Genomic DNA, 24423 nt, shown 5'->3' with positions numbered 1-24423 from the left:
GATCATGTGCTAAACATGAAGGATATATTTAATTTTTTTAGAGTGAAAAAGCTTTAATTTTTTAAAATTAGTATAATTGAAACCGAAAATTGAAAATAGAGTAAATTTGACAATTTGAAAAATATAAAGGAAAAGGTAAAAGATGAAGTAATTTCAAATGATTACGATTGACGAGAATTTTGTATATCTAGAATTGAACTAAGAAGATAAAATAAAATAAAGGTGTCGAATCAAATTGAACCGAATTTATCAATTTGATCCGGTTACTCGGTTTGATTTGGGTTTTTATACACCCCTTATACATACATCGCATAATTATAGAGTGTCATAATTTAATTAGAATCCTAGTCTTAACGACAAAAACAGGAGTGAAGGGCCGGTTAACGCAACCAAGAAATGGGACCCATTGTAGGTATAATGCGATTGGTGTCACAGTCTTCCCTCGTTGGACGGCCAACAAACAATGAGACAGAAAGGAGGCAGCTTGCAATCTTCTTTTCTTGCTAATTACATTCATTTCGTATTATGGAAAAGTATACAACACAACCGTTATTGGCTAATTGTAAATATGAAATGGCAAAACGGTTTTTATAATTTCGGAAGATGGTCAAGATAGCTTGTTTCCAAGCCACTGCACTAGATGTGCATGTAGTCATAATAGTCGGCTCAGAATATCTCTATTATATACTAAAAGATTACTTTGGATGGATAGCGAAGTACTTTGGATGAATGGCGAATTACTTCGCTCTTTGATCTACAGAATAATGGCTACCGGCTCTCTGTTATGGGATAGATTCTCTTTTACGAATATTTCATGCTACTAAATGCATCTCATCCACCAGGATTCATATCAAAGCCCAAACAGTATGTTTTGGTCTGCTTTGCATTTTATGAATACCAAAAACATCACGAACCCAGCCCAATCCAACTTATAAAAATGCTAGTCAGCTTTCTTCAAAAACTTAACTGAAATTTAACTATTTTAATGAATTTTTTTTATCTAAATGGTGTTTGTTTTTTCATTTTAACTATGTAAACTTCTAGCAGCTGTATATAATTTAGGTAAAAACATCCAACTACAATTATTCAAAAACTTGACGCTAAAATGACTAAATTTATTCATTGCAATTCTGATCTTTGATAAAACTGTCGTTTCATTTTGGATAGATGGATTATAACTGATAATATATGAACTATAGCTCAGTGTTTTATGAATCAGCCCCCCAAACACCCTGGCTGTGAACGCCAATTTGATTTAGTTTCTTTAAATATTAAAAACCGAAAAAATTATAGGAATCAGCAAATCATTTAACCAAAAGCCATAAAAACAATCATTTTATAAATTCTGATGATAACTCTTTTCTTAAAGAAAACTACTTATTTATATATAAAATTTTATTATATTTTATTATTTTAAAAAAATCGTGTGTGTGGGTATATAAGTATATATATCCAATTTGGCTATTGATTCGGTTTTTAAAATACTCCTAAGATAAACCTATTTACTATTGATAATAATTGACTACAAGGGTCTCAAATCCATCCAGGGTAAAAGAGCATTCATTATGGGGAGTGTTTGAAGCTCAAATAACTGATTGGTATTGACCACTTTCCATTATAAGTGTTCAATAAAGGACTCACTCCTCTCTTTTACTTTTTATTTTGTTTTTTTAAATTGTATTTATAATAATTAAAAATATGGGATCCTAATTAGTTTACTTTTTAAAGTCTAACTATTGCAGAGATTGTATAATAAATATGGATTAAATGAAAAGCTGATGTGGCATGGGTATCATATTCAAAAATAGTATAACGACTATGGGTGCTATAAGAGCATCTCCACTCTAATGTCAAATTATATAATTTAACATAAAAATACATCTACATTACACTTCTACTTCACATGCTAAATTTAGCATATGCTAAACTTTGTGCCAAATTGTTAGAAAATTTAGGATTGCCAAATTCTATTATATCTAAATTATTTATAAATTTGCCACAACAATGATAATCACTTATAAAATTATAAAATTTAGCATTTTGTAATGTAGTGAATTCAATAATATATATTATATATAGCATTTTATTTTTTTTATGCTAAGAATAGTATACAAAATAAAACTACATGGAGATGCTTGAAGACTAAATAATCACAAATAAGGGGGGTTAACCAAAATATGATTACATGTTTGTCACGTGAGTTGGCAAAGGGACCAATAAAAGTAAGAAATTTGTCACGTGACATAGTTAGCCTCACTAGTAGATAGTAGCACGCGCTATCCACGTGTTAAACCAGATCCCTCACCCAACATTTCCTAAAATACCCTCACCTATCACCCAATGTCGTCTTCTTCCAACGTCACAGCGGTCTACGTGAGCATCTCTCACTAAACGTTACATCCAGTCGCACTACTCCACGTGTTCACCCAAAAAAACTTGATTTAAGAGTCAGAACTCGTACTGCTCGACACGTGTCAACAAATAGATGCCCCCAGAACCAGAAGAAAGTCTATTAAGTTTATGTTTCAATTTCAAAAGCTTGCTGCATCCCTCCCTTTTCACAACTTTTCTATTTTTATTTTTTCTTCTCTTTCTTAGGGTTTCTAATAGTTCAGCTACTGCTTTATCTGCAGAATAACGGTAATTTTTTTTTAACTTCTGTTTTATAATTTTGTTTTACTTGCTGTGCTATGCCTAAATTTCTGTTTGGTTGTTGGGAAAACTTTGATAGAAATTAAATTTGTTCAGGATTTTTCCCTGTAGGGTTTTATTTTAAATACTTAAGCCAATTCAATTTTTGGTTTTAGTCACATGCATGATTGCATATGTTTAATTTCAAGTAACTAGTAAACATGTGTGTGTTTATTAAAAAAGATTGTAAATATCATCTGTTAAATTTAGCCTTATTTTTGTTTTGCATGTGTCGGTTTGTGGTGTGTAGGTGGGTTTTAATTAATCTGTGTTTGTTATGTCATTTTCACATTTTTCTAAGCCATTTGGTTATTGGAAGATTATTGATATAATAGATCCACTACAAGAGTGCTAATAATTTCAACTTTTTTCTTCTTTTGGCTCAGAAAGGAAAACTTAGAATTGGAAAAGAGTAGCAGGAGATTGCGTTGTTGATTTAGGGTCTCGGCTTTTTTTTAGTAGCAGTGGAACTTAGAATTAGAAACTGCAATTGGAGATATAATATACTTGTTGCTATGAGTAAAGACATAGAGATATATATTTGATCCCGAGTCTAGTTTCTTCGTTACGTAATGACCTACTTCCTTATTAATTATGTGAAGAAGAGAGTTAACGTCTATTCTTTGTTTTTTGTTCCAAGCACTTATTCTGCAGCATTTCTCCTTTACAGTCTGATGAGAGGATAGGCAGGATATAAGCTCGAGAAAAACGTACTGTTAATTTATGGATCAATCAGAAGAAGGGCAACAGCAACCGTCGCAGCAGCAGCCTGGGATGGGTGTCGTAGCTGGTGCTGCTCAGATGGCCTATAGTACCTCTCCCTACCAAACTGCTGCGATGATGGCTTCTGGAGCGCCTGCCATGACAGTTCCTTCTCCAACTCAGCCACTGCCCAGTTTCTCTAATCCCCCGCACCAACTTACTTATCAACAGGCCCAGCACTTCCATAATCAACAGCAGCAACAACAGCAGCAGCAGCTTCAAATGTTTTGGGCCAACCAAATGCAAGAAGTCGAGCAAACAATTGACTTCAAGAATCACAGCCTTCCGCTTGCTCGAATTAAAAAAATTATGAAAGCCGATGAAGATGTGCGAATGATTTCAGCAGAGGCTCCCGTTATATTTGCGAAAGCATGTGAAATGTTCATCTTGGAGCTGACACTCCGCTCATGGATTCACACAGAGGAGAACAAGCGGAGGACACTACAAAAGAATGATATTGCAGCTGCAATTTCGAGGACCGATGTTTTTGATTTCTTGGTTGATATTATTCCTAGAGACGAGTTAAAAGAAGAGGGATTAGGCGTAAGCAAGGCTACTATTCCCATGGTTGGTTCTCCCGTTGACATGCCGTATTACTACGTTCCGCCACAGCATCCCGTGGGACATCCAGGGATGATCATGGGGAAGCCCGATCAAGCCGCAGTCTACGGAGGGCAGCAGCCAAGGCCACCCATGGCGTTCATGCCATGGCCGCAGACTCAACTTCACCAGCAACAGCCTCAACAGCAGCAAAGCGATGACTAAAGACCGTTGATGTGGCAGTCGTTTTAATAGAATAGAGATGATCATCGGTAGAGATAATCATCAGTAATGAAAAAAACTTTAGTATTAGTCAGTCGTCTTTATAGTGAGATATGAGTGTATGATCTCATCTAGAAATATATCTATGATTGTGTTCTAAACTTTTTAATGGTTTTTAGTGTTCTTTTCTCAAAGACTAAAATAATTAGATGTAATGTGAAATACATGGACGGTTGACTCCTCAACAATTAAGACCGAATTATTCCGAAAATAACTAACGATTTTGCAAATACAGTCATCTCGGACTTGTCTAGCCGCCAAATAAGCCATCGATACACTTGTAAGTGTTTAAAAACCGGAAAACTAGGTAAATTAATTATGTTTTCTCACCAAATATTTTCCAATTATAGTACGGAGTCAAGAATCGAAAACAGATAAACAAATCAATTAATGAATTGAATACTAAAATCAACACTAACTTCATTCACAAATCCAAAATTCACAAGAACTAAACCCTAATATGCATATTCAAACTAATTCATTGCTCAACAAAAAAAATTTCATTCACAAATCCAACATCCAAAACAATTATGGTCTAATTATTTAAAAAAACCCATCTTGTAACATTTTTTTTGTTTATTTTCTAACGTAAAAAAAAGTTCATTTGTACCCTTTTTTGATTTTTCGTTTTCATCTCTACCCTAAATTAAATTTTAACAATTAAATTAATTAAAAGATGAAAATATTATAAATAATTAATAATATTAATATTTAATTAGAATATAAGCTAAATATAAATGATCATTTTGAATATTTTTCCAAATCAAAAGAGGTCAAATTAGCTCTTTAGGTAGAGACGAAAATGAAAAATCAAAAGAAGGGTACAAATGAATTTTTTCCTAGGTCAGGGTATAGACGAATAAATATTATAAGGTGGGGTTTTTTTAGATAATTAGGCCAACAATTAAACCCTAATATGCATAGTAAAACTGATTAATAGCTCTAAAAGTAAAAAAAGAACCTGAAGATAGATCATCCTCTAGAAGACGAAATCGTCGTCGTCAGAATCAAGACGTTCATAAGCCCAGCTAGTCTCATTACGAAGCCTGTGCAGTTCCTGAGGAGTATAATCACACTCGATACCAAAAAACCTTCTAGCGTACTCAACACTCTTATTCGAAATCCGCTCAGCAATCGCAGTATTAAGCGCGTCGAAAAGATACTTAATCTCAAGGTAATTAACTGCTAATAAAATCTCCTTAAGATCCTCATTGTTCAAGTGTTTTACGAACGCCTTATCACATTTTTCCTTCATATCTTTATTCTTGTCCTGCTTCAATTTTCTCATCTCCAAGTGCTTCCGGCAGTAGGCGATTATTGGCGACAGAGTTTTCGCGGAGACTTTTGGCAGCGGCACGACTGTTCCGGTTGATGATTTTCCTTCTTCTTCAGCGGTGAAGAGGTCTTTCACGATTGCGAATTCCATTGCTACCTCTTCTTCCACTTCGACGAGGCTATTTTCCTCTGTTTTCAGTGTGATTTTCTTTCCGGAGATGGCCGGAGGAGGAGCAGCTGAGGCGGCGTAGAGTGCGTCGAGGTTTTGATTGACGGTGGGGGACGACATGTGGAAATTTGTTACGAGAAATTTGGGAATTATCTGAGAGAATAAGAATAACTGCTATATTAGGCTTATAGGCAAAGGTACAAAAAAAAAATCCTCATAGTTTTTACAAAAGTATAAATCGATCCTTTTATTTTTTTGGGGTATAATTAAGCTTTTTTTATTTTCAAATAGAATAAATAACCCCTTTTATCCAACACCATTAGAAACACTCGTTAATGGCTGACATATCTCTCATAATCATATAACAAAAAAGTTTAAAAATAATTTTAATATTTAAAATATTTACCAAAAATTTGAGGGGGTAAGTGTACCAAAAGTAAACTAAAAGGGTTTATTTATTCGATTTTAAAATAAAAGGGTTTAATTGTTTAATTTTAAAAACACGGGAGCTTAATTGTGCCCAGATAAATTAAAAGGGCTGATCTGTATTTTTGAAAAAAACTCGAGAGATTTTTTGTACCTTCTGCCTAGGCTATATATAGTAAATTTTACGGTCTTGAATTTTGGGGAAATTTTCACCTATTTTTTTTAGCAGTAAGCTTATAGATTTTAATTTGTGATTTAAACAGTTATCTAATACAAAAATTAGACCAATAAACTATAACTCAAATGATATAAACATTGGATGACAAACTGCTAAGTCGTGAGTCCGTTTTCTCCCACAAGCACTCCTCTTTCCTTCCAGTTATCAAAAAATACACACAGATTACAATCACTAAATATCATTTTAAAGGTAAATAAAAAAATTATATTTCGTTCTCTTAATCTCTAAAAAGTCGAGAGTAAAATAATTTCTTACATTTTTTTAGAGTAATAGCTCCACATATCGGTTAAACGTTTACGTCACTGCAATAAAAACTTGTTTCGACAGACAAACAAATTCTTGACATGAGATACTTTATCTTATACTATTATAAAATTACAATTTGAGGAAAACTGCTGAGACAAGAAAAATCCAGAGACCGTTTATAAATATTTTCGTATAATTTGATAACAATTCCAAGAATGTTCGTATTGAAAGCTGATAAGCACTTCAAGTTATGATATTCTGACTCTAAGAATGTTCGCATTGAAAGGAAAATCAAAACAAAGAAAAACATTCTTATCTGAATTTTGCATTATGCTACGAAGAACTGCCAATGCCATCTGCATTTTTCGTTTCATTCCATGAAATCGATAAGCTGAAAAAATGGAAAATTTTCTCAAATAGAATGGGATGGAAGGAGTAACTTGTTGGATTAATTGAATAATTTTACATTTCAGTCTATTTATCTGCAGATTTTGGTATTTTTCTCTTTCTCTTCTTCTTTAACATTCCTTTTTCTTCCATTGTTTTCACTTTTTGCCTTTTCCTTTCCTTCTCTTTCTCCTCAAACCCGTCATCCATCATCTTCATCGTCGCCACCCGTTTCGCTTTGTAAACCTGCATAATGTAACATATTATATTAAGAAGCTTGGATTGGACATTATCATATTCAAACTTTGATTTTTTGTTACTTCTTAATTCTTCATGACAGAAGTATGTAAATCTTACCTTTGTAATATCGGAAAGAACATCGTTTTCTTTGCAATCAAATTGCTCCATTTGTTTTCCAACAACAGCTTCTATCTCATGAATGAGATCTACATCGTTCTGCAAATTTCGTGCACACATAAATATATATAAGCAATGTGCAGCAGGAAAACAACCACATCAAAGATTCCCCACTAATACGGAGATTAAAATTATATATGCTAGTATAAGTAATTATGTATCCGTCTACGGATACCACTAGTAGTGCAAAGTTGGGATACCATCAGGACAGAGAAAGAAGAAATCGATAGCATTAAATATAGGTTGAAAAGAGCAATCTGGGTGTTAAAATTTACAAATATGAGTTCCTAGATGAATGTTAATTACCTCAGTAATAAAACTCACAGCCAGTCCTCCTCTGCCTGCTCTAGCAGTACGCCCAACACGATGAACATAATCTCTTGGATACCTGCATCGTCCAGCCATTAGCATCTAAAATAAAAAAAAACACTTTCAGAGCAAGAAACGGAAAATAATCCAGAAATGTAACCTTGGAATATCATAATTGATAACAAGATCAACAGTAGGAATGTCCAAACCACGGCTGGCAACATCAGTTGCAATCAATAACGAAGCTTGTCCAGATTTGAATCGATGTAGTGCAGAAAGTCTGAGAGACTGTGATTTAAATGAATGTAATGCTGCTGGTTCCTGATCAAGTTCTTCCAGTAATAAACTTAAAAGATGACAAGTCCTGATTTCACATCAAATGGACAAAACAAACAATGAGCTAATGAACTAACAGGAGTCAATTATAGATATTACTACATCTTAGTAGTACATATGCATATTTTGTAATGCATGCAATTACGGTATGTAGCCATGCAACACTAATTACAAACATAGGAAAGAATCAAGAAAAGTTAAGTTAGGAACCAAGAAATTTATACCTGCAGGTCGAAACAAATATCATGGCAGATCGAATACCCATATCTTCCATTTTAGATAAAATGTAAACAAGATAAACATCCTTGACATTCTTAGGGACGAAAACGTATTGCTGTTTAAGAGTATCAACTGTCTGGAAGCCTTCATAAGCCTCATAAAAGTATGCCCTATTCGCAGAAACCTCAAGCAGTGATTCCAAATTACTTGTCATTGTAGCAGAAAACAATAACGTTTGACGATCTTTTGGTAAACTCTGAAACACAACTCTTAACTCATCTTCAAATCCAACGTCCAGAACTCTATCAGCTTCATCCAAAACTAGGAACTAATAGCGACAAGAACACAAATCAACAAAAAAAAGTGCAAACGAACATTTCATTAGTCACCAAGCAAAAAATCTTCCTTCGCTATTCCTCTGAAAACCACAATTAATACAATTTTCAAGTCAACATTATAATAACGTGTAATCCCATTGTTCGCAAAGTCTAAAGTTACAGGAATTCAGTCAAATCGACCTATTCCAAACAAAGCATAAGCTTTCCTAACTAAGTTGCTGTATGATAATGCAAGCCAAATACTTTAGACAACAATATCTAAAACCTAGCCTGAATTTGAAACTTATAGCTATTAAAGAACAAAAAGTTAGAAAGGATAACAAAAACTACCTTAGTTTTAGAAAAAACCGAAGCAATGTCAGGATTCTGCTCCAACAGAACCTTAACTCGCCCAGGCGTAGCAATAACAACATGAGGTCTACTAATCAAAGCTTTAGCCTGAGTCAGCATATCCATACCACCAACAACCACAGCACACCGCAAATGCAAACAAGACCCCAATGCGCGAAACTGCTCCGCTAATTGAAAAGCCAATTCTCTAGTAGGCGTAATCACGAGTGCGAAAACCCCGAATGGGTCCTCTGCCAAACGGTGCAGCATTGGCAGCGCAAACGCCGCCGTTTTACCACTACCCGTCTGTGCAATCCCTAGCACGTCCTTACCCGCCAATATTTGTGGTATGCAATGGGATTGGACTGGCGTTGGCCGCTTCAAACCCAGCTCTTTGCAGGTTTGAACCGCCCATTCAGCCAGACCCAGCTTGGGAAAAGTTGTTTCATCAGCTGAGATGGAATCAGGATTGTTGGTGTATTTGACCTTCTCGATTTGTGGGGTTTGAGGGTCATTTTTAGGGTTTTGGTTTTTCAGGGGTTTAATGGTTTGAATTGGTTTATGGGTTTCTGATGGTTTAGAGAAGAGAGGAAAATCTTTGTCGACTTGGGTTTCTTCTTGCTCCATTTCGGGATTGTTCAGATTGAATAAAGTGAACAACTTTTTCCTGTTTTCAGAAGAAAGTTTTCAACTGTAATCTCAATTAGGGTTTTTCTTCTGTGATTTCCCGGGAATTTTCTGCTCAGATTTTAATTTGCATTAATTACAAAAAAATGCTCAATATTTTTCTGTTTTAGCGCTTTAATTTCAATGTTAAAAGTTGGCAAAATAAACTCCAAATTTTGGACAAAAATGCATCGAACTAATTGACTTTTGGTTTTTGGTTTTTAGGGATGTGGCACTTTTAGGATCATTCATTCGAGAAATTTTTAGGTAGACTCAGTCTACCACGTCATCTGTGGAATAACCTATTATATTATGACATGTCATTAAAATAATAGCACTATTGTAATTTTGTTTATTACTTATTTACATTTTTGAATAGTAATTTACGATAGTGCCATTATTTTAATGACGTGTCATAATGTGATAGGTTTAGTCCACGGATGACGTGGTGGACTGAGTCTACCTAAAAATTTCTCCATTCACAAACATATTTTCTTATTATGCCAATGATTTTAAACATGCCATATAAAAAGAAAAGAATGTTAGATTAATTTTATGCATATTTCTATAAAATTTGCAAAGGTTGTGATTTATTTTGTCAATTTTTAAACGTTAGGATTAAAGCGGTAAAACCGCTAAAAGTTGATCATTTCTTCGTAATTAATTAACCCACTTTTTTTTTTTTTCCAGAGATAACAATATATTAATATATAGAAGAATGACCACCCCATGAAGGAAATGAGCCATTCTTTAAACAAATAATAATAAGTGGACTTTGTAGCTACAATATGAGCCATCCAAATACACATTTATTTAACAAATATATATAAACCATAGTTTAAATAATTTGTTAAACAAATGGTAGAACGATAAAATAAATTGACAATATTAAAAATGATCAAGATACGTACCAATAGTAAAAATGATATGATAATAGTAGTACCTTGTGAGTTTATTGTAACATGTAGTAGCGTAGATTGAAAAAACTATCCAGAAAGAATTTGCCAAGTGTACCTGTTCATTTATTTCATAAAAATAAAATAATAATTTAATATAATCATACCTGATATTGAAGGAGTCCTCTCGATTTATCTACCGAGAATAGGAGTTAGAGGGGCCAATTGAGAGGCCCCTCTTATGAAATAGGTTTCGTTTTAAAAACTTAAGTAATAATTAAATAATTATTTTAATTAAGTTATCGTATTTTTTAAATTAAGTAGTTTTTTTAAAAAGTTTATTGATAAGTGTTATATAGGAGTTTAGCAGAAAAAATAAACACCTACATAGGGAGAGAAAATCACCCATATTGGGAATGAAAGGTAATAAAGAACATATAGATAATAACTGTTTTCTGATTCTGAAAATTTATTTTTTGTTATCATCCCACATTCTAAAAACCGTGTTTCTTATTTTGACATAAATTAAAAACTCATTAAATTTAACCTCTCATGAGCATACAAAAAATTAGTAATATACAGTTAATGTTCCATCGTCTATAATGTTTATGATAAAAAAACTCATAATAAAATATATAGAGAAAACAAATATATTAATCAAGAACACCAATTAGTAAATAATAATTCAAATGAATTTGATCTGTCAAAAACCACTTACTATAATGATACTTAAAAATGTTTTTTCAAATTTCAAGACACTTTATATGTTACACTTTTATTAAAAAAATTAAAATAAAAAAGTCAATTTTATACTAATTTTACATAGTCAATATATAAATAATAAAAAAACATATAATTTTAGTACCAAATTCTGAAAAAGAAAATAATAATTTTGTCACCACTTAGTGGTTATAGATACGGATCGGTTTCTAATTCATGAAACGATTATTCTCTCTTGAGGATAATCTAATTATACTATCAAATTACTTTGATAAGAAGTAGCATGATCATACAAGGTAATTAGATATACTATTTAAACTAAAAATTGTCAATTAATCCAAAACATTATTTCGAATAATGCAGAATCTCATAAGGAATACAATAACCTAACAAAGAGTACATAACTTCACAAAAAGTACGATAACCTCACAAGGAGTACAAAACCTCACAAGGAGTACAATAACCTCACAAGGAGTACAATAACCTCACAAGGAGTACAATAACCTCACAAGGAGTACAAAACGTCACAAGGAGTACAATAACCTCACAAGGAGTACATTAACCTCACAAGGAGTACAAAACCTCAAACGAAGTACACCAATATATTTAATATCCTCGTTAGAATTCGCCTTATAATAGCTCAAGATATTTGTGCATTTGATTAATAGCAATGAATGATGAAATACATAAAATATGAATTCAAAAATTGAAAATTAAAAATTAAAAACACATTTTTTGTTAAAAAAAACTGATTTAAATAAAAATGTAAAATCTTATGCAAAATTGAAGCAACTACACGAAAGTTGAATAATATTCAAGTGGATGATTTGTGAGAAAGGAAATTATTTGCAACAAATCTAATATAATTACTATAAAAAAGCAAATCTAACGGTTTTAATTTATTGTTGGCAATTCATGTAATTGATGATAACTTAAAAGATTAACAATAAAAGCAGTTATTATCTTCAAAAGTAAATAACTAATTAAAAAGAGAAAACAGTTACCACTTACCATTATGAAAACAAATGATAAAGACATATGGAGAAGAAGATCCTCCGCTGTTACTTCCTTGACATTATGGCGTATGAATATGATAAAGAAAGAAAACAAATTGATTCTCTACTAGAAAGGGCCCGTTTCTAACTTCTGTCAATTGCATGTAGTCTAAATAATTAATACCATTAATTAATCAAAAGACAAATTTTGGAAAATGAGAACAGTACCTTCACGTGAACCATATTTAGGACCCAATTCTCTTTCAATTATGGCAAAACTCATTCATGATCGAACAGAAGCAACGTACATACGTAAAAGAACGGCACAAAATCGACGGGTATAAAATTTATATCACATTGTCAATTCAAGTAATCAAACAACGTGACGAAATAGGGAAATTTAAGATTTATTTTTAATTTTTTAAAATTACATACTTAAAATCCTATTCATATTTGCCATGAAAATAAATTTATGAACCATCACACACTAGTCTGTGCATTTAGACAAAAGTTGCAGATAAATATATGAAACTCTAAAAAAACAGGAATTAAACGTAAGAAAGTAAAGTGAGATAAAGTATAAAAAAAACATCATTAATAGTACTGAAAGAATATCCAGATCACTTCCATAGATATTAAGGAAATGATGTACAACATATAAAATTTTGGTCTTACATGAAAGAAACAAATAATTATTTTTTCATTTTCATAAACGAAATGACAGTTATTTCAAATTGAAATGAAGTGAAAGTTGGTCGGTGAGTCAATGAACACGAACAAGAAAACGAATTCGATAAACTCATATCAACTAAATGTATGATTTTACAAGAGAATAGCAAAAAGTTAATCTAAATATGCAAAAAAACTAAAATTAAATCTTTAAACTAAATAGGGCTAGTAACATTACCGGAATCGAACAATCTTCGGAAATGAGATAATCACCAAATGTGGGATGTTATTGAATGTTTGGAGAAGCAAATCCTCCTTTTTGCTTTGAATATGAACAATAATTTTGATGGAGTAACCGCCGCGGAGGAGGCGGTTGACAATGGTAAGGCCATAATAGATGGTGAAGAAATGCCTCAAATTGCTTCTTTCCAAAAAAACCTATCATAATCATGGGTTCTAATCTTGAATTTGTGTTTCTTGTTTGAGAAATGCTAAATGGCACGAATGCATCACCACACGAAATACACTATTTGTGTGAAAGTGGTGACAATTAATACCAAATGGAGATGTTGTATTCAAATTATAAGTAAAATTTTTAGTTTTTAATTAACCCACTTAATTATGTTGTTATTGTTGTCATAGTGAAGGCACGTGGTTCTCACATGTCCTAAAACTCTGGTTAAAGAAGTGAAAGTTCAATTTTTTTTGGTGAATTACAAGTTAAATTTTGTTTTTTAGAAAGGGAAGAATTGAGAATTGAGAGGATGGAGTCACCATTTAAGGGTAATATACTGAAGGGAAAAGTGGCCTTGATCACAGGAGGTGGGTCTGGAATTGGGTTTGAGATATCTACCCAGTTCGGAAAACATGGTGCCTCTGTTGCCATCATGGGCAGACGCAAAAATGTTCTTGATTCTGCTGTTTCCACTCTCAATTCCCTTCACATCCCTGTAAGAAAGAATCAATCTTTATTCATACCCTCAATTCAAAAATCCATCTTTTTCTTGGGTTTGATCTCATTTCACATGTTTCCTCTGATCTACCTGCTTTATCCCTTTTAGCAACCACTTGTTTTGATGATTGTATGTGATTGACCTGATTTGTAATGTTTATGTGTTCTCTATGCTGCTATGTTTGCAGGCTGTTGGCTTTGTAGGGGATGTTAGGAAGCAGGGAGATGCTGAGAGAGTTGTGGAATCTACATTTAAACATTTTGGTAGGATTGACATTCTTGTCAATGCTGCAGCTGGCAATTTTCTCGTGTCGCCTGAGGATTTGTCTCCTAATGGATTTCGAACAGGTTTTGTAACTAATTGTGCATTTCTTTGTAATTAGAGAGTTCTTTTGGTCTGGAAAGGTTTAAAAACAAATATCAAAATGAAGAAACAGAAAATTACTCGTCAATCATGGCATGTCATCGATCAATTAGTGAAAATGTAGAGACACGGTTCCTCAATTAAAACATCAATCCTTAAGTAAATTGTTGTTGCATCATTAATATGCTCATTTAGTCACTTGCTATGTTGCACGGGAACTTATCAAATTCTTTGTTTTGGTGCTTCGTTTTGTTTCCCGAAATGCTTCTAAAACCCCGAGATTCTACATTTATAACTTATTCTTGTAAAAAAATTATTTTGCCATTTATTTTTCGACATTCCTGATTTCGATGTTCTCTTGCTGTATAGATAACCGGATATGCCCACCTTTGATACACTTATTGACTGTAGATTGTTTCAAGTGTTGACCTAAATGCTGTTGTTTTATCCATCTGTTACAGTTATGGATATTGATGCTGTTGGCACCTTCACAATGTGCCATCAAGCACTCAAGTATCTCAAGAAAGGAGCGCCGGGACGAACCTCCTCCGGTGGTGGAATTATTTTAAATATTAGTGCTACTTTGCACTATACAGCAGCTTGGTATCAAATACATGTATCTGCTGCAAAGGTTCGTCCGATGGCTTATCAGTTGGGTAGTATCTTTGCCATATCAAGTTGAAAAAAGTTCTTACAATGTCATTTTTCCAATAGGCAGCCGTTGATGCTATTGCTAGAAACCTGGCATTGGAGTGGGGCACGGATTATGATATTAGAGTTAACGGGATTGCTCCTGGCCCTATTGGTGATACCCCTGGCATGACGAAACTTGCACCTGATGACATAAATAGCAAAGCAAGAGACCACATGCCACTATACAAACTTGGAGAGAAATGGGACATTGCTATGGCTGCTCTCTACCTTGCTTCTGATGCGGGTTTGAACCTTATTCACTTTACTTCTATCTAATTTTAACTCTTGCTTTACTTTACTTTTATCACTAATTTAAATCTATATCCGTAGCATTAGCTGTACGCTTTAGTCAATTTAGAATGTACTTTTTTGAGATTTGGTTAATGCATCATAATTGTAGTAATTTGTTCTTCCCGTGCTGCATTCAACACTTGCTCTCTTATACTATGTTGGTATATGATAGGTTTGAGTAAATCCTAACATTATTAGCATCTTTGTAAGAAGAAAATAGCTATCAGATTAAGGAACTTAATTGTCAAGTTCGAAGATTTAGAGTCAAGTTTGCATTGCATTTGTCAAGATTTTCTTTCAAGAATATCCCTAATTTCCTTTTTAGAGTGGGAATTATTTTGTTGAATTTGAAAAACTAACGGGTTTACAAAAAATTTGAAGGTAAATTTGTCAACGGAACCACTGTAGCTGTAGATGGTGGACTTTGGCTGAGCCGCCCCCGACATCTACCAAAAGAAGCTGTCAAGCAGCTTTCTCGATCCGTGGAGAAGAGATCCAGAGATGCACCTGTTGGGGTCCCATCTAGCAAGCTTTAAATTAGCAGTATAATCACATGAACTGCTGAAAAATGTGTTTTATACTTATTTTTTCGTTGGAGCCATTGTAGCAATTACCATGTATAATGTATTCCATAGAACCATATACTTGCATTGCAGGTCTTATAAAAACAACAAACAAAGGATCTCTATTTCATTTTATTTCTTTCTCAACATATTTGAAATAGTTTCAAATTTTATCAGTGAATCTTACAATGAATGTTAAAAAGCACAAAACTATAACAGCTGGATTTTGTTTCAATCAAAAATAGAAAGAACACATTTCTCTGAGTATAAAACTCGACTCATGAATTAATGTACACCGACTTTTTTTTTTCTAACTGAACTTTCTATACCAATGCATTCACAGACTGCTAAATAACATTCAATTGGCATACTCCATGCTAATATGCTATAACTGTTATGCCCCATTTCAGGATTCTTTCTATCACCAGAAGATACTTGATGTCACCTCATGATGCACGGATTTTTACTGTGGTAGCTCAAGAACATAGATGAAGAACCGTGCCTGTAAATCTACTTCTCTTTAGTTGGGAAAACCATTCCAACTCTGAGCTCAAGAACATGGATGAATATCTTTTCAACACTGCAGCTGACGTTCACTTTTTTGAACTAAGTGGATGACTATTGAGATCCTTCAAGATCCAAGTTAATAAATAAATGTTCCGCCTTTGGTGTCTGATCAACATCTGTGGAGTGGGGCAGGATACACGTCCAATGGTTGATATCGTAGTTTATCATTGTGAGGCAATGGTCCCTCCTGTAAAATTTAACCCACAAGGAAAGATTGATGATTAGTCATTAATCTTGAATGATAAACAAGGTGCAATGGCTGAAATCAGCAGCAATGGCTTCCGGAATGAAAAGACTAGTACCTCTTCCAAGTTTATCTGGAATGGCTTTACAAAATCTTCAAAAATTGTCGGAGAAAGTCCCTTCATTATCTCCTCAACTTCCTGAAAACGTTTCAAGAGCAGAGCTTGAATACCAAATACAGAGAGAATCACATTTGCACTTTATTTAATATAAATCCAAGCATTTGATAGTAACCGTTTTAAAATCTAAACCAGCAGAATAAAGGAAAAATTCACAGAAGGATTAATGTGCGTGATAGACCTACAAACTAGAGTCATGGCTCATGACCGAAGCATCAATTAAACTTAAGGATTAGTTGGTTGGAACTTGGAACAGATAATAGTTGTAAAATAATATTCACGAAAATCCATAATCAAACCAAAAGTATCATGGACTGTACCAGTCCAGTTATCCTCGACTTCTCCAACAGTTCCTTGGCAATCACATCCAGAATGTGGATATTGTTTCTCAGTCCTTTCATTGCAAGTTCTTCCGTTTCTTCAATATACTGCCATGAAAATATAGCCTCATTATTTCAGTAAAAAGAGAAATTTGGTACACCCAAAAGGCAACACTGACATGAAGAGTAGAATGTTCAAGCCAAGAAGTTCAAAAGTTTTTCATTACCTAAACTAGTTAACAGAGCATTAGGAGTGATTCTCTTAGCACTATTTGAAGTTATAATTAATTAGATCTGCATAGCTGAATGCTTGAAATATCTCACCAAAGATAAACTTTGCTTCTTTTGAAGGGATTAATTTTGGGAATCTAGAGTACTGCCTTAATAATTCGTTATGTGCACATTTTTTATTGGCCATATACGAAACAACTCATCACAACAATCTCATCTCATCTTTTTATGCACTAGCTGTATACATGTCAATTATGTAAGATAAAAGAAAGCAAAACTTACCCTTGTCAACTCTCGAACAAAGAGCTCAGATACCTCAGGTGTCATGTCGGCAGGAATTACATGAGGGTCGTCCCACTAAGATCACAAAGAAGAACAAAAACTGGTTCAGCAACCAGATTAAATCTAATAAAAATGCAACATGATGATGCTGGAAAAAGAGTAAGCTTACCCTATAATTTATCAACCCGCCATCTGAGCTATCTGGTCGATCCATGAGTCCAACTCTTTTTGTTAGAGGAGTAAGGCCCAGCCTTGCATTTTGAGGGCTGATTACCATCTCCCTAGCAATCTGGAAAGACCAGTCAAGTTGATAAGGATCACAGCTTTAAACCAGAAGGCCCGTCAATGAAATATATGATAATCTTTCAGGGAATCCAAAACATGCAAAACCTATAAAACTTACATCTCCTTTTTATTGTTGGGTTTCTTCTTTTCATTTTACAGTTTTGGCTAAAAAATATATATGTGACATAGTTTACCAATCATTTATGATTAGTTTGCTTACAGATTAGTTGGCAGGTTACCAGGCCCTTAAGCAGACCAACATCATTTTATACGAACATGGAATCAGCATTTAAATTTTACCTTCGTTATCTTCTCGAGATCATCACTGCCTCCATCAGTAACGTCATCACCAAAAACAAGCCGTTCAGCACACCGTCCACCATGAGTTACTACAATTTGCATCTTCATGTAGCCAAAGGTTGTATAGCCTTGGTCTATCATATCTTCTCTGGGATAGAACACAGATATTGCAGTTTCCTGCACATAGAAAAGAGAACGTGACGAACAAGAAAGCTGTTAATAATTCAATAGCATCCATCATAAATTTAATAATTAGTTCGATTCAAAGAATATCCACCTTGCCTCCTGGCAAGAGCTGAGAAAAAGCATGCCAATCATAGTGAGGAAACAAGTGAGCTAACAATATATGACCAGCTTCGTGTACGGCCAGAAGTCTCTTCTTCTCAAATGACACCTAATATGAGAATATGCCAGCCATATGATTAAGGATTAAGGCAGAATTACGTTGTACGTACTGCAAAGAACAACGGACATTCTTACACTTTCTTCACATTTCTGCTGTTCTTCTTCTGTGAGAAGTACGCCCATGCCTTCAAGCAATTGTTTATCTAAAACATCAACAATGTCTACCTGGCTGATCTCGGAATGCCCTTTCCTCACCTGTAACATGAAGTAAACTATGTCTTCCCAAATTGCAAAGATATTAAGGAAACCATTGGCACGAATGACAGCTCAACTCCACTAGAGATTATCTGAGACATTCTGTACTTAGAGATTATATGAGACATTCTGTACTAGAGATTTTTTTTTGTCGGATACTCAGAGATTATATGAGACATTATGTTCTTACTGTTCAACCTCAACTGAGACAGCATTCACAGCTTACCTTACTATAAGAAAAAGTGATTTCCATACTAAACCTGAGATAAGCAATCCTTTTTTTCTTTCTTAAAGAAGTGCTCAGGGAGAATAACACCCAGAGAAAGCTATAGGAAAACCCATGCTCAGATCCGCATACAATGCTCATATATATATATATATATATATATATATATATATATATATATATATATATATATATATATATATATATATATATATATATATATATATAAAGAGAGAGAGACATTTTTTTTTTAACTGAAACTCAAAGATGACTGTAACTTCATTGACAAGAGTACACTTACAGACATGATTGCAGCTTCATTGACAAGATTCCGGATATCTGCCCCGGAGAAGCCAACTGTACGGAAGACCAGCTGCAGTAAAATAGAAGAAGAGAGGTTAGTATTCCCACTTTGAACATTATCCAAGTGAAAACCTTTGAAAAATCAAAAAGAGAAATCAATTGTAGAATCATAGAAATCAGTAGATCAAACATAAAATTTCGGTTCATTAATTCAAACTTAAAGAATTAGCCATATGAGAAAATTGATTATGAGAAGTTGCACAGTGATAACTTCCCTTTCACTAACAACTGCGATGCAAGAAGTCTATTCAAATAACTCTATCCTAAATCAATTATAGACCGCGGAAAAATTTCTGTCTATTGAAAACTTTAGTATATATTAGTTAAAATTATAAATGTTCAATTTTTTAATAGGGATTTCAATAAAATGATAAGCGAGCAAAGTTATATGCATTGGATAGTCCTTTAATCAAAAAATTAACTAAAACTCCATTCCCCACAACCTACACTACCATGACCAAACAAATGTTCCCTGATCATATGTAAAGAACTGTGAAGTAGTAAGTGGCACGACTTACCTTTCCAAAATCTACATCTTCCGCAAGCTGCTTTCCTGCACTATGCACACTAAAAATCTGCTGTCTTTGCTTTGCATCTGGCAAGCCAATGTACAAACGGCGATCAATACGTCCTGAACGAACAAATTCCAGGTCCAATTCATCTGGCCTATTGGTAGCACAAATGAATATCACAGCTTGTCTTAATGAAAACCGATCAACGCCAGTTTTGTCCTTCCTATTTGAGATAAAGCTCAATGTGAAAATGTACATAAAATAAAAAAGACTTAATGGCGTAAAAAAATCACGAACTTTAGCGTGTTTTGCAAATTTAACATAAACTTTCAAGTTCTGCAAATTAATACATCAACTTCTGAGTTTTTGCAATTTTAGCACCAATCAATTTTCCGTCAGAAAAATACTAATGTGAACGCCGGAAGTGTGGTTATCCTGGTGTACACATCATCATTTTTCTCTATTTTTCTGAAGGAAAATTGATCGGTGCTATAATTGCAAAAAAATTGAAAGTTGATGTATTAATTTGCCAAAATTAAAAGTTTGTGTTAAATTTGCAAAACACGCTAAAGTTTGTGATTTTTTACGCTGCACAAAAAAATAAAAGAGAGAAATGAAAAGCTGAGGTAATATACTCACTCCCCGTCAAGTTGAGCAATCAGAGCCTCAAATGTTGCCCTTCTCCGTGGGTCCTTCCTGGCATGCCTTCCAGCTATAGCATCAATTTCATCCACAAACACAAAACAAGGAGCCTGCATATACACATGACTAGTATCTGTACCTTTATAGAGAATATGTCATAATAAACATCTGTACCTTTCTAGATAAGAAGTACAATTGATCATTTAGCAGCATTTGCAGGATAAAATAAGAAAAGAACAAAAAATTATGGCCATTTAGCCTTAATTAATTTTAGAGAAATACCATAGATACTCATTGCACTTGCAAATTAAAATGGTAATCGCTTACATTTCTTCTAGCAACGGAAAACATTTCATTTATCCTTGCTGCGCCACTTTTTTCACTATCTGTAAACTCTGCCCCAGAAGCAAAAACAAAAGGCAATCCACTTTCCTTTGCAAGTGTCCGCGCAAAGAGGGTCTTTCCCGTTCCAGGAGGTCCCGAGAGAAGAACACCCTGTCATGCATATAGCCATGATGTATTTTGTATTACCAAAGAAGGGCTACAAGATTATCAAATCAAACAATCTGCATGAAACTTGCATCTATTTACTAAAATCATAAACCATTACCCGAACAAATTTCACATCTCTTTCATAGTATTGCATAGGATTGCCCATATATATCATTAATTCATCAAGAAGGTCCCAAACATCACCGCCGAGTACCACTTCCTTATACATTGATTTTGTTTCACCCACATCTCCAACTGGCTGGTACATAGGATAATCAGAAATGGCATGTACAAAATGAAAGCATCAACAGTAATTAGAGCAATACCAGGATAAAGTTCTCTGCGTATGCCATATCAAAAAGTTGATTATACTTCTTGTACAGAAAACGATTAGAAGTGATGTGTAATAGCATCACAGACTCCCTTATAAGCCACAGGATCAATAACCCAGGCAACAATGCAATCACAACTTTCAGAAAATAATGGATTTGCTGCTTTTGGAGGAGATCTACTTCAACACCTGAACTCGAGATGGCCTCAAACAAATATGGATCAAGGGGAATATCAACCTATCCAATGTAAACAAGTAGGAATTCTAAGCATCAAAGCATGTAGTTTGCTCTAATGATAACAATGTGCTAAAAACTTACAATATATTCCAATGGAAAGCCTTCTTTCATAGTTACATACAGCCGTTTCAGATCTTCTGTGAAGACAACAGCAGCTATCTGGAGAAAAAAAACTAATAGCATGAACCAGCCAGTCTGTTTATGTTTACTAGTCTCTTTACATGACTTCTGGACTGGAAAGAGTAAATTTGAACTTACACATCAAATGAAGAAGAGGAATGCATACCTCAGAGCAATCAAGCTTTTGAAGGAAGTAAGTGTATGGAAGCTTCGGACGATAGCGCCACCATCTCTTAGATATCCATAAAGCCCTGGCTCCCTGTGTTTCAATTACCTTTTCTGCCACATCCTTACGGAGACTGTTTTCAACCTCTTTCATGTCAAATTCAACTGCATACTTTGCATTTTCAGCATCAAACTGTTCAGCTACTTTATCCTCTTGTAGTATCTCCTTCCATTTCTGAAGCCTTTCACGCCAATTTCCTTCCATTTTTTGAGCATCACCTGAGAAACAAACATGAAAAAATGCCAATACATAGACAGTGTCAGAACAATAAGATCAAGAATGCACATGGATAATCAAACCTAAGAATCAGGACATAAAGCAAAGTATGCATCGTATTTAAACATAATCGCAGATTAACCTGAAATGCCCAAATCTTCCTTCAGTACTTTCTTTTCTTCTTTATTTAACCTCATATGATTGTCAATAACTTGTTTAACATTCTCCTCAGGAGTCACTGGATCATCATCCCATGCATCCTCTCCAACATAAGAAGTATCACGAATCAATGTTCCATCGGGCCCTTCGATAAATTTTTTCATTTTCAAGCCTTTAGGCATTCCCTTCCTCCACATGCCTTTCTTAAACCTACATTTATATAGAGAAAACTCAGAAGCTATTCTAAAAAAAGTGAATCAAACTAATCCAGTTAATAAAGAGTTCATTTACTTTTTCCATCACTTTATTAGCAAAAAACAAGACGAATTGACTTCTGCAACCGCGTTACACATAGATATCCCTAAGTCCTGATATTTATCATCCAAAAACTAGTGCTCATTTGCAAGAAAACGAGAAATTCACATACTTTCTAACATTGATAGAAGATGGCTCAGGAATCAATGCCTCCATATAAGCCTCTGTCAACTCTTTTCTTTCTCGATTAATGTACGGAGCTCGAACAGCAACATAAATTCTTCGACAAGAAAACATCACAACAATTATATAAAGAAACAACACACCAACTCTTAAAGGCTTCCAATTCTTGAAGTCCTGAGAACAACAAACAACTATATCTTAGCTTGGCTTCTCAATAAAATTCTCAAATGGAATTGCAATGGACTAATTTTAGCTCAAAATTGAAGACTTTCAGTATCTAAATTTCACATATAGATTCATAAATTACCTTCCAATGTTCCCACCTATTCCAGTCAACAAACTCAGTCCTCAAACGAATCAACTCAGCCTCACTCATTTTAGCTTGACCCTTAACCAAACCCACAAACTCACCCAGTTTCACATTAGTCCCATCTAAATCAAAGCCAGTTTCTTTCTTGACTGACTCACCAAGTTTGAGAAAAAACCGCTCCGAACCGAGCCGAAATGCCCGAGTCAGACTCGGCCAAGAAAACCCATCTGACCCGTTTAGATTTGCAGAAGAACATACTGTAAAGCTTGTTTTTTTACGGGAATCTGTGGGTTTTAGCAGAACAGAAGTTCTAGTGGTTTGAAGTAGAAATGGGGAAGGGTAGAGTAGGGAATTGTGGTTATATGGGGTTGTGAAGTTCATTTTCAGGGGTTTTAGAGTATCGAAGAGCAGGCCATTGATATAAGCTTGGACACTCTACATGAGATTTTTGAGGTTTATCTATCTGCAACTCAAGACTTTAGCATTGCAAAGATTCTTCTTTTTTTTTTTCATGTTTTATAGTAGACAAAAGGTAAAAAAAAAAAAACTCGTATTTTTTATAAAAGTAAAGATCAATTTTTTATATATATATATATAATTAAGCTCTTTTTATTTTCAAATAGAATAAATAACTTCTTTCATCCGACACCATTAAAAACACTCGCTAATGGCTGACATGTCTCTTATAATTATATAGAAAAAAAATTCAAAAATAATTGTAATGTTTAATATATTTGCAAAATTTTGAGGGAATACGTGTCCTAAAAGTAAATTAAAAAGATTAATTTATTTTTTAAAATAATGATGGTTTAATTATTCAATTTTAAAAGTACGAGAGTTTAACTGTGCCAAAAAAATAAAAGAGATAATATGTATTTTTAGAAAAAAAGTGGAGGATTTTTTTTCTTACTTCTGCCTTTATAGTATTAAAAAAAGTTATATTGATGATGTGTGAACTTCTCTGAATTTAGTACTTAGGTTCCTGAATTTTGGTTTTGTTTTTAGATTAGTATTTCAAGTTTCAACTTTTAATCACCTACTTTTCAAGCTTACATTTGATATTTTGTCTTTTAACCATTTATAACCTATATTTTTTTATGTTTTTATTGAAAATAGGAAGTGGTGGTTTGACGGCGCGCGGAGGACGATGGTGCATCGGTGGTTGACGGTCGTTGAAATCTAAACGATTAACATTGATGCGACAATAATTTGCTGACTATAATACTAATATAAGAATCGAAGGTCGATTCAAAATTTCTGTAAAAATCATCTAGTTCATTTGAGTTGAATATGACATTACTATATAATATAAGATTCATTTAAAAATCACGTAAGATTTATTTAATTTAAACTATTTTATTTGGAATGAATACAACAATATAAAATTAAAAATGTCCATCTAATATCTATCAAAATTTTAGTTTTTTTT

The 24423-nt window shown here is 33.7% G+C and overlaps 5 protein-coding genes across 7 annotated transcripts; 2 read left to right on the top strand and 3 right to left on the bottom strand.

The window, feature by feature from the left end:
• The first annotated feature begins 2505 nt into the window (after window positions 1-2505).
• LOC126674136 (nuclear transcription factor Y subunit C-2) lies at window positions 2506-4384 on the top strand. 3 transcript variants are annotated; one of them, XM_050368525.2, is made up of 2 exons: window positions 2506-2640; window positions 3346-4384. In XM_050368525.2, the coding sequence occupies exon 2, from the start codon at window positions 3415-3417 to the stop codon at window positions 4216-4218; it is 804 nt and encodes a 267-aa protein (XP_050224482.1). In that variant the 5' UTR covers window positions 2506-2640; window positions 3346-3414; the 3' UTR covers window positions 4219-4384. The 3 variants fall into 3 exon arrangements, with proteins under 3 accessions (XP_050224482.1, XP_050224483.1, XP_050224481.1); XM_050368526.2 differs by having other exon boundaries at window positions 3332-4384; XM_050368524.2 differs by having other exon boundaries at window positions 2508-2640; window positions 3362-4384.
• Window positions 4385-5254: 870 nt separating this feature from the next.
• LOC126672973 (SKP1-like protein 14) lies at window positions 5255-6991 on the bottom strand. Its single transcript, XM_050366918.1, has 2 exons — window positions 6893-6991; window positions 5255-5872 (listed from the first exon to the last, which is right to left on the bottom strand). Exons 1-2 carry the CDS (start codon window positions 6989-6991, stop codon window positions 5255-5257), a joined length of 717 nt encoding a protein of 238 aa, XP_050222875.1.
• On the bottom strand, window positions 6921-9726 carry LOC126675036 (DEAD-box ATP-dependent RNA helicase 36). Its single transcript, XM_050369601.2, has 6 exons — window positions 8966-9726; window positions 8303-8625; window positions 7903-8106; window positions 7740-7821; window positions 7374-7472; window positions 6921-7262 (listed from the first exon to the last, which is right to left on the bottom strand). The coding sequence occupies exons 1-6, from the start codon at window positions 9590-9592 to the stop codon at window positions 7104-7106; spliced, it is 1494 nt and encodes a 497-aa protein (XP_050225558.1). The 5' UTR covers window positions 9593-9726; the 3' UTR covers window positions 6921-7103.
• A 3895-nt stretch (window positions 9727-13621) lies between these two features.
• On the top strand, window positions 13622-15909 carry LOC126671680 (peroxisomal 2,4-dienoyl-CoA reductase [(3E)-enoyl-CoA-producing]-like). Its single transcript, XM_050365471.2, has 5 exons — window positions 13622-13861; window positions 14052-14211; window positions 14689-14858; window positions 14942-15164; window positions 15593-15909. Exons 1-5 carry the CDS (start codon window positions 13676-13678, stop codon window positions 15745-15747), a joined length of 894 nt encoding a protein of 297 aa, XP_050221428.1. The 5' UTR covers window positions 13622-13675; the 3' UTR covers window positions 15748-15909.
• Window positions 15871-23509, bottom strand: LOC126671679 (ATP-dependent zinc metalloprotease FTSH 12, chloroplastic). The gene is made up of 19 exons (XM_050365470.2): window positions 22992-23509; window positions 22674-22858; window positions 22230-22456; window positions 21812-22089; window positions 21607-21684; window positions 21283-21525; window positions 21075-21215; window positions 20792-20959; window positions 20462-20574; window positions 19829-20045; window positions 19249-19320; window positions 18602-18721; window positions 18399-18515; window positions 18122-18298; window positions 17706-17825; window positions 17537-17611; window positions 17024-17131; window positions 16644-16724; window positions 15871-16528 (listed from the first exon to the last, which is right to left on the bottom strand). The coding sequence occupies exons 1-19, from the start codon at window positions 23373-23375 to the stop codon at window positions 16451-16453; spliced, it is 2982 nt and encodes a 993-aa protein (XP_050221427.1). The 5' UTR covers window positions 23376-23509; the 3' UTR covers window positions 15871-16450.
• Between the last annotated feature and the right edge of the window lie 914 nt (window positions 23510-24423).

This window comes from Mercurialis annua, linkage group LG3 (assembly GCF_937616625.2).
Source record: "Mercurialis annua linkage group LG3, ddMerAnnu1.2, whole genome shotgun sequence".
Classification (NCBI taxonomy): domain Eukaryota; kingdom Viridiplantae; phylum Streptophyta; class Magnoliopsida; order Malpighiales; family Euphorbiaceae; genus Mercurialis; species Mercurialis annua.
This window is presented reverse-complemented; position numbering and strand designations above follow the sequence as displayed.

Coding starts and splice junctions, on each gene's coding strand:
- LOC126674136 (XM_050368525.2), top strand. CDS start 3,415: ATGGATCAATCAGAAGAAGGGCAACAGCAACCGTCGCAGCAGCAGCCT.
- LOC126672973 (XM_050366918.1), bottom strand. CDS start 6,991: ATGCAGATGGCATTGGCAGTTCTTCGTAGCATAATGCAAAATTCAGAT. Junction 5,873..6,892: donor TCAATGCGAACATTCTTAGA/GTCAGAATATCA, acceptor TTATTCTCTCAG/ATAATTCCCAAATTTCTCGT.
- LOC126675036 (XM_050369601.2), bottom strand. CDS start 9,592: ATGGAGCAAGAAGAAACCCAAGTCGACAAAGATTTTCCTCTCTTCTCT. Junction 8,626..8,965: donor CGGTTTTTTCTAAAACTAAG/GTAGTTTTTGTT, acceptor TGTCGCTATTAG/TTCCTAGTTTTGGATGAAGC. Junction 7,263..7,373: donor TTCTTTCCGATATTACAAAG/GTAAGATTTACA, acceptor TACATTATGCAG/GTTTACAAAGCGAAACGGGT.
- LOC126671680 (XM_050365471.2), top strand. CDS start 13,676: ATGGAGTCACCATTTAAGGGTAATATACTGAAGGGAAAAGTGGCCTTG. Junction 13,862..14,051: donor TCAATTCCCTTCACATCCCT/GTAAGAAAGAAT, acceptor CTATGTTTGCAG/GCTGTTGGCTTTGTAGGGGA. Junction 14,859..14,941: donor TACATGTATCTGCTGCAAAG/GTTCGTCCGATG, acceptor TTTTTCCAATAG/GCAGCCGTTGATGCTATTGC.
- LOC126671679 (XM_050365470.2), bottom strand. CDS start 23,375: ATGAACTTCACAACCCCATATAACCACAATTCCCTACTCTACCCTTCC. Junction 22,859..22,991: donor ATAGGTGGGAACATTGGAAG/GTAATTTATGAA, acceptor TGTTGTTCTCAG/GACTTCAAGAATTGGAAGCC. Junction 18,722..19,248: donor ATGAAGCTGCAATCATGTCT/GTAAGTGTACTC, acceptor TTCATGTTACAG/GTGAGGAAAGGGCATTCCGA.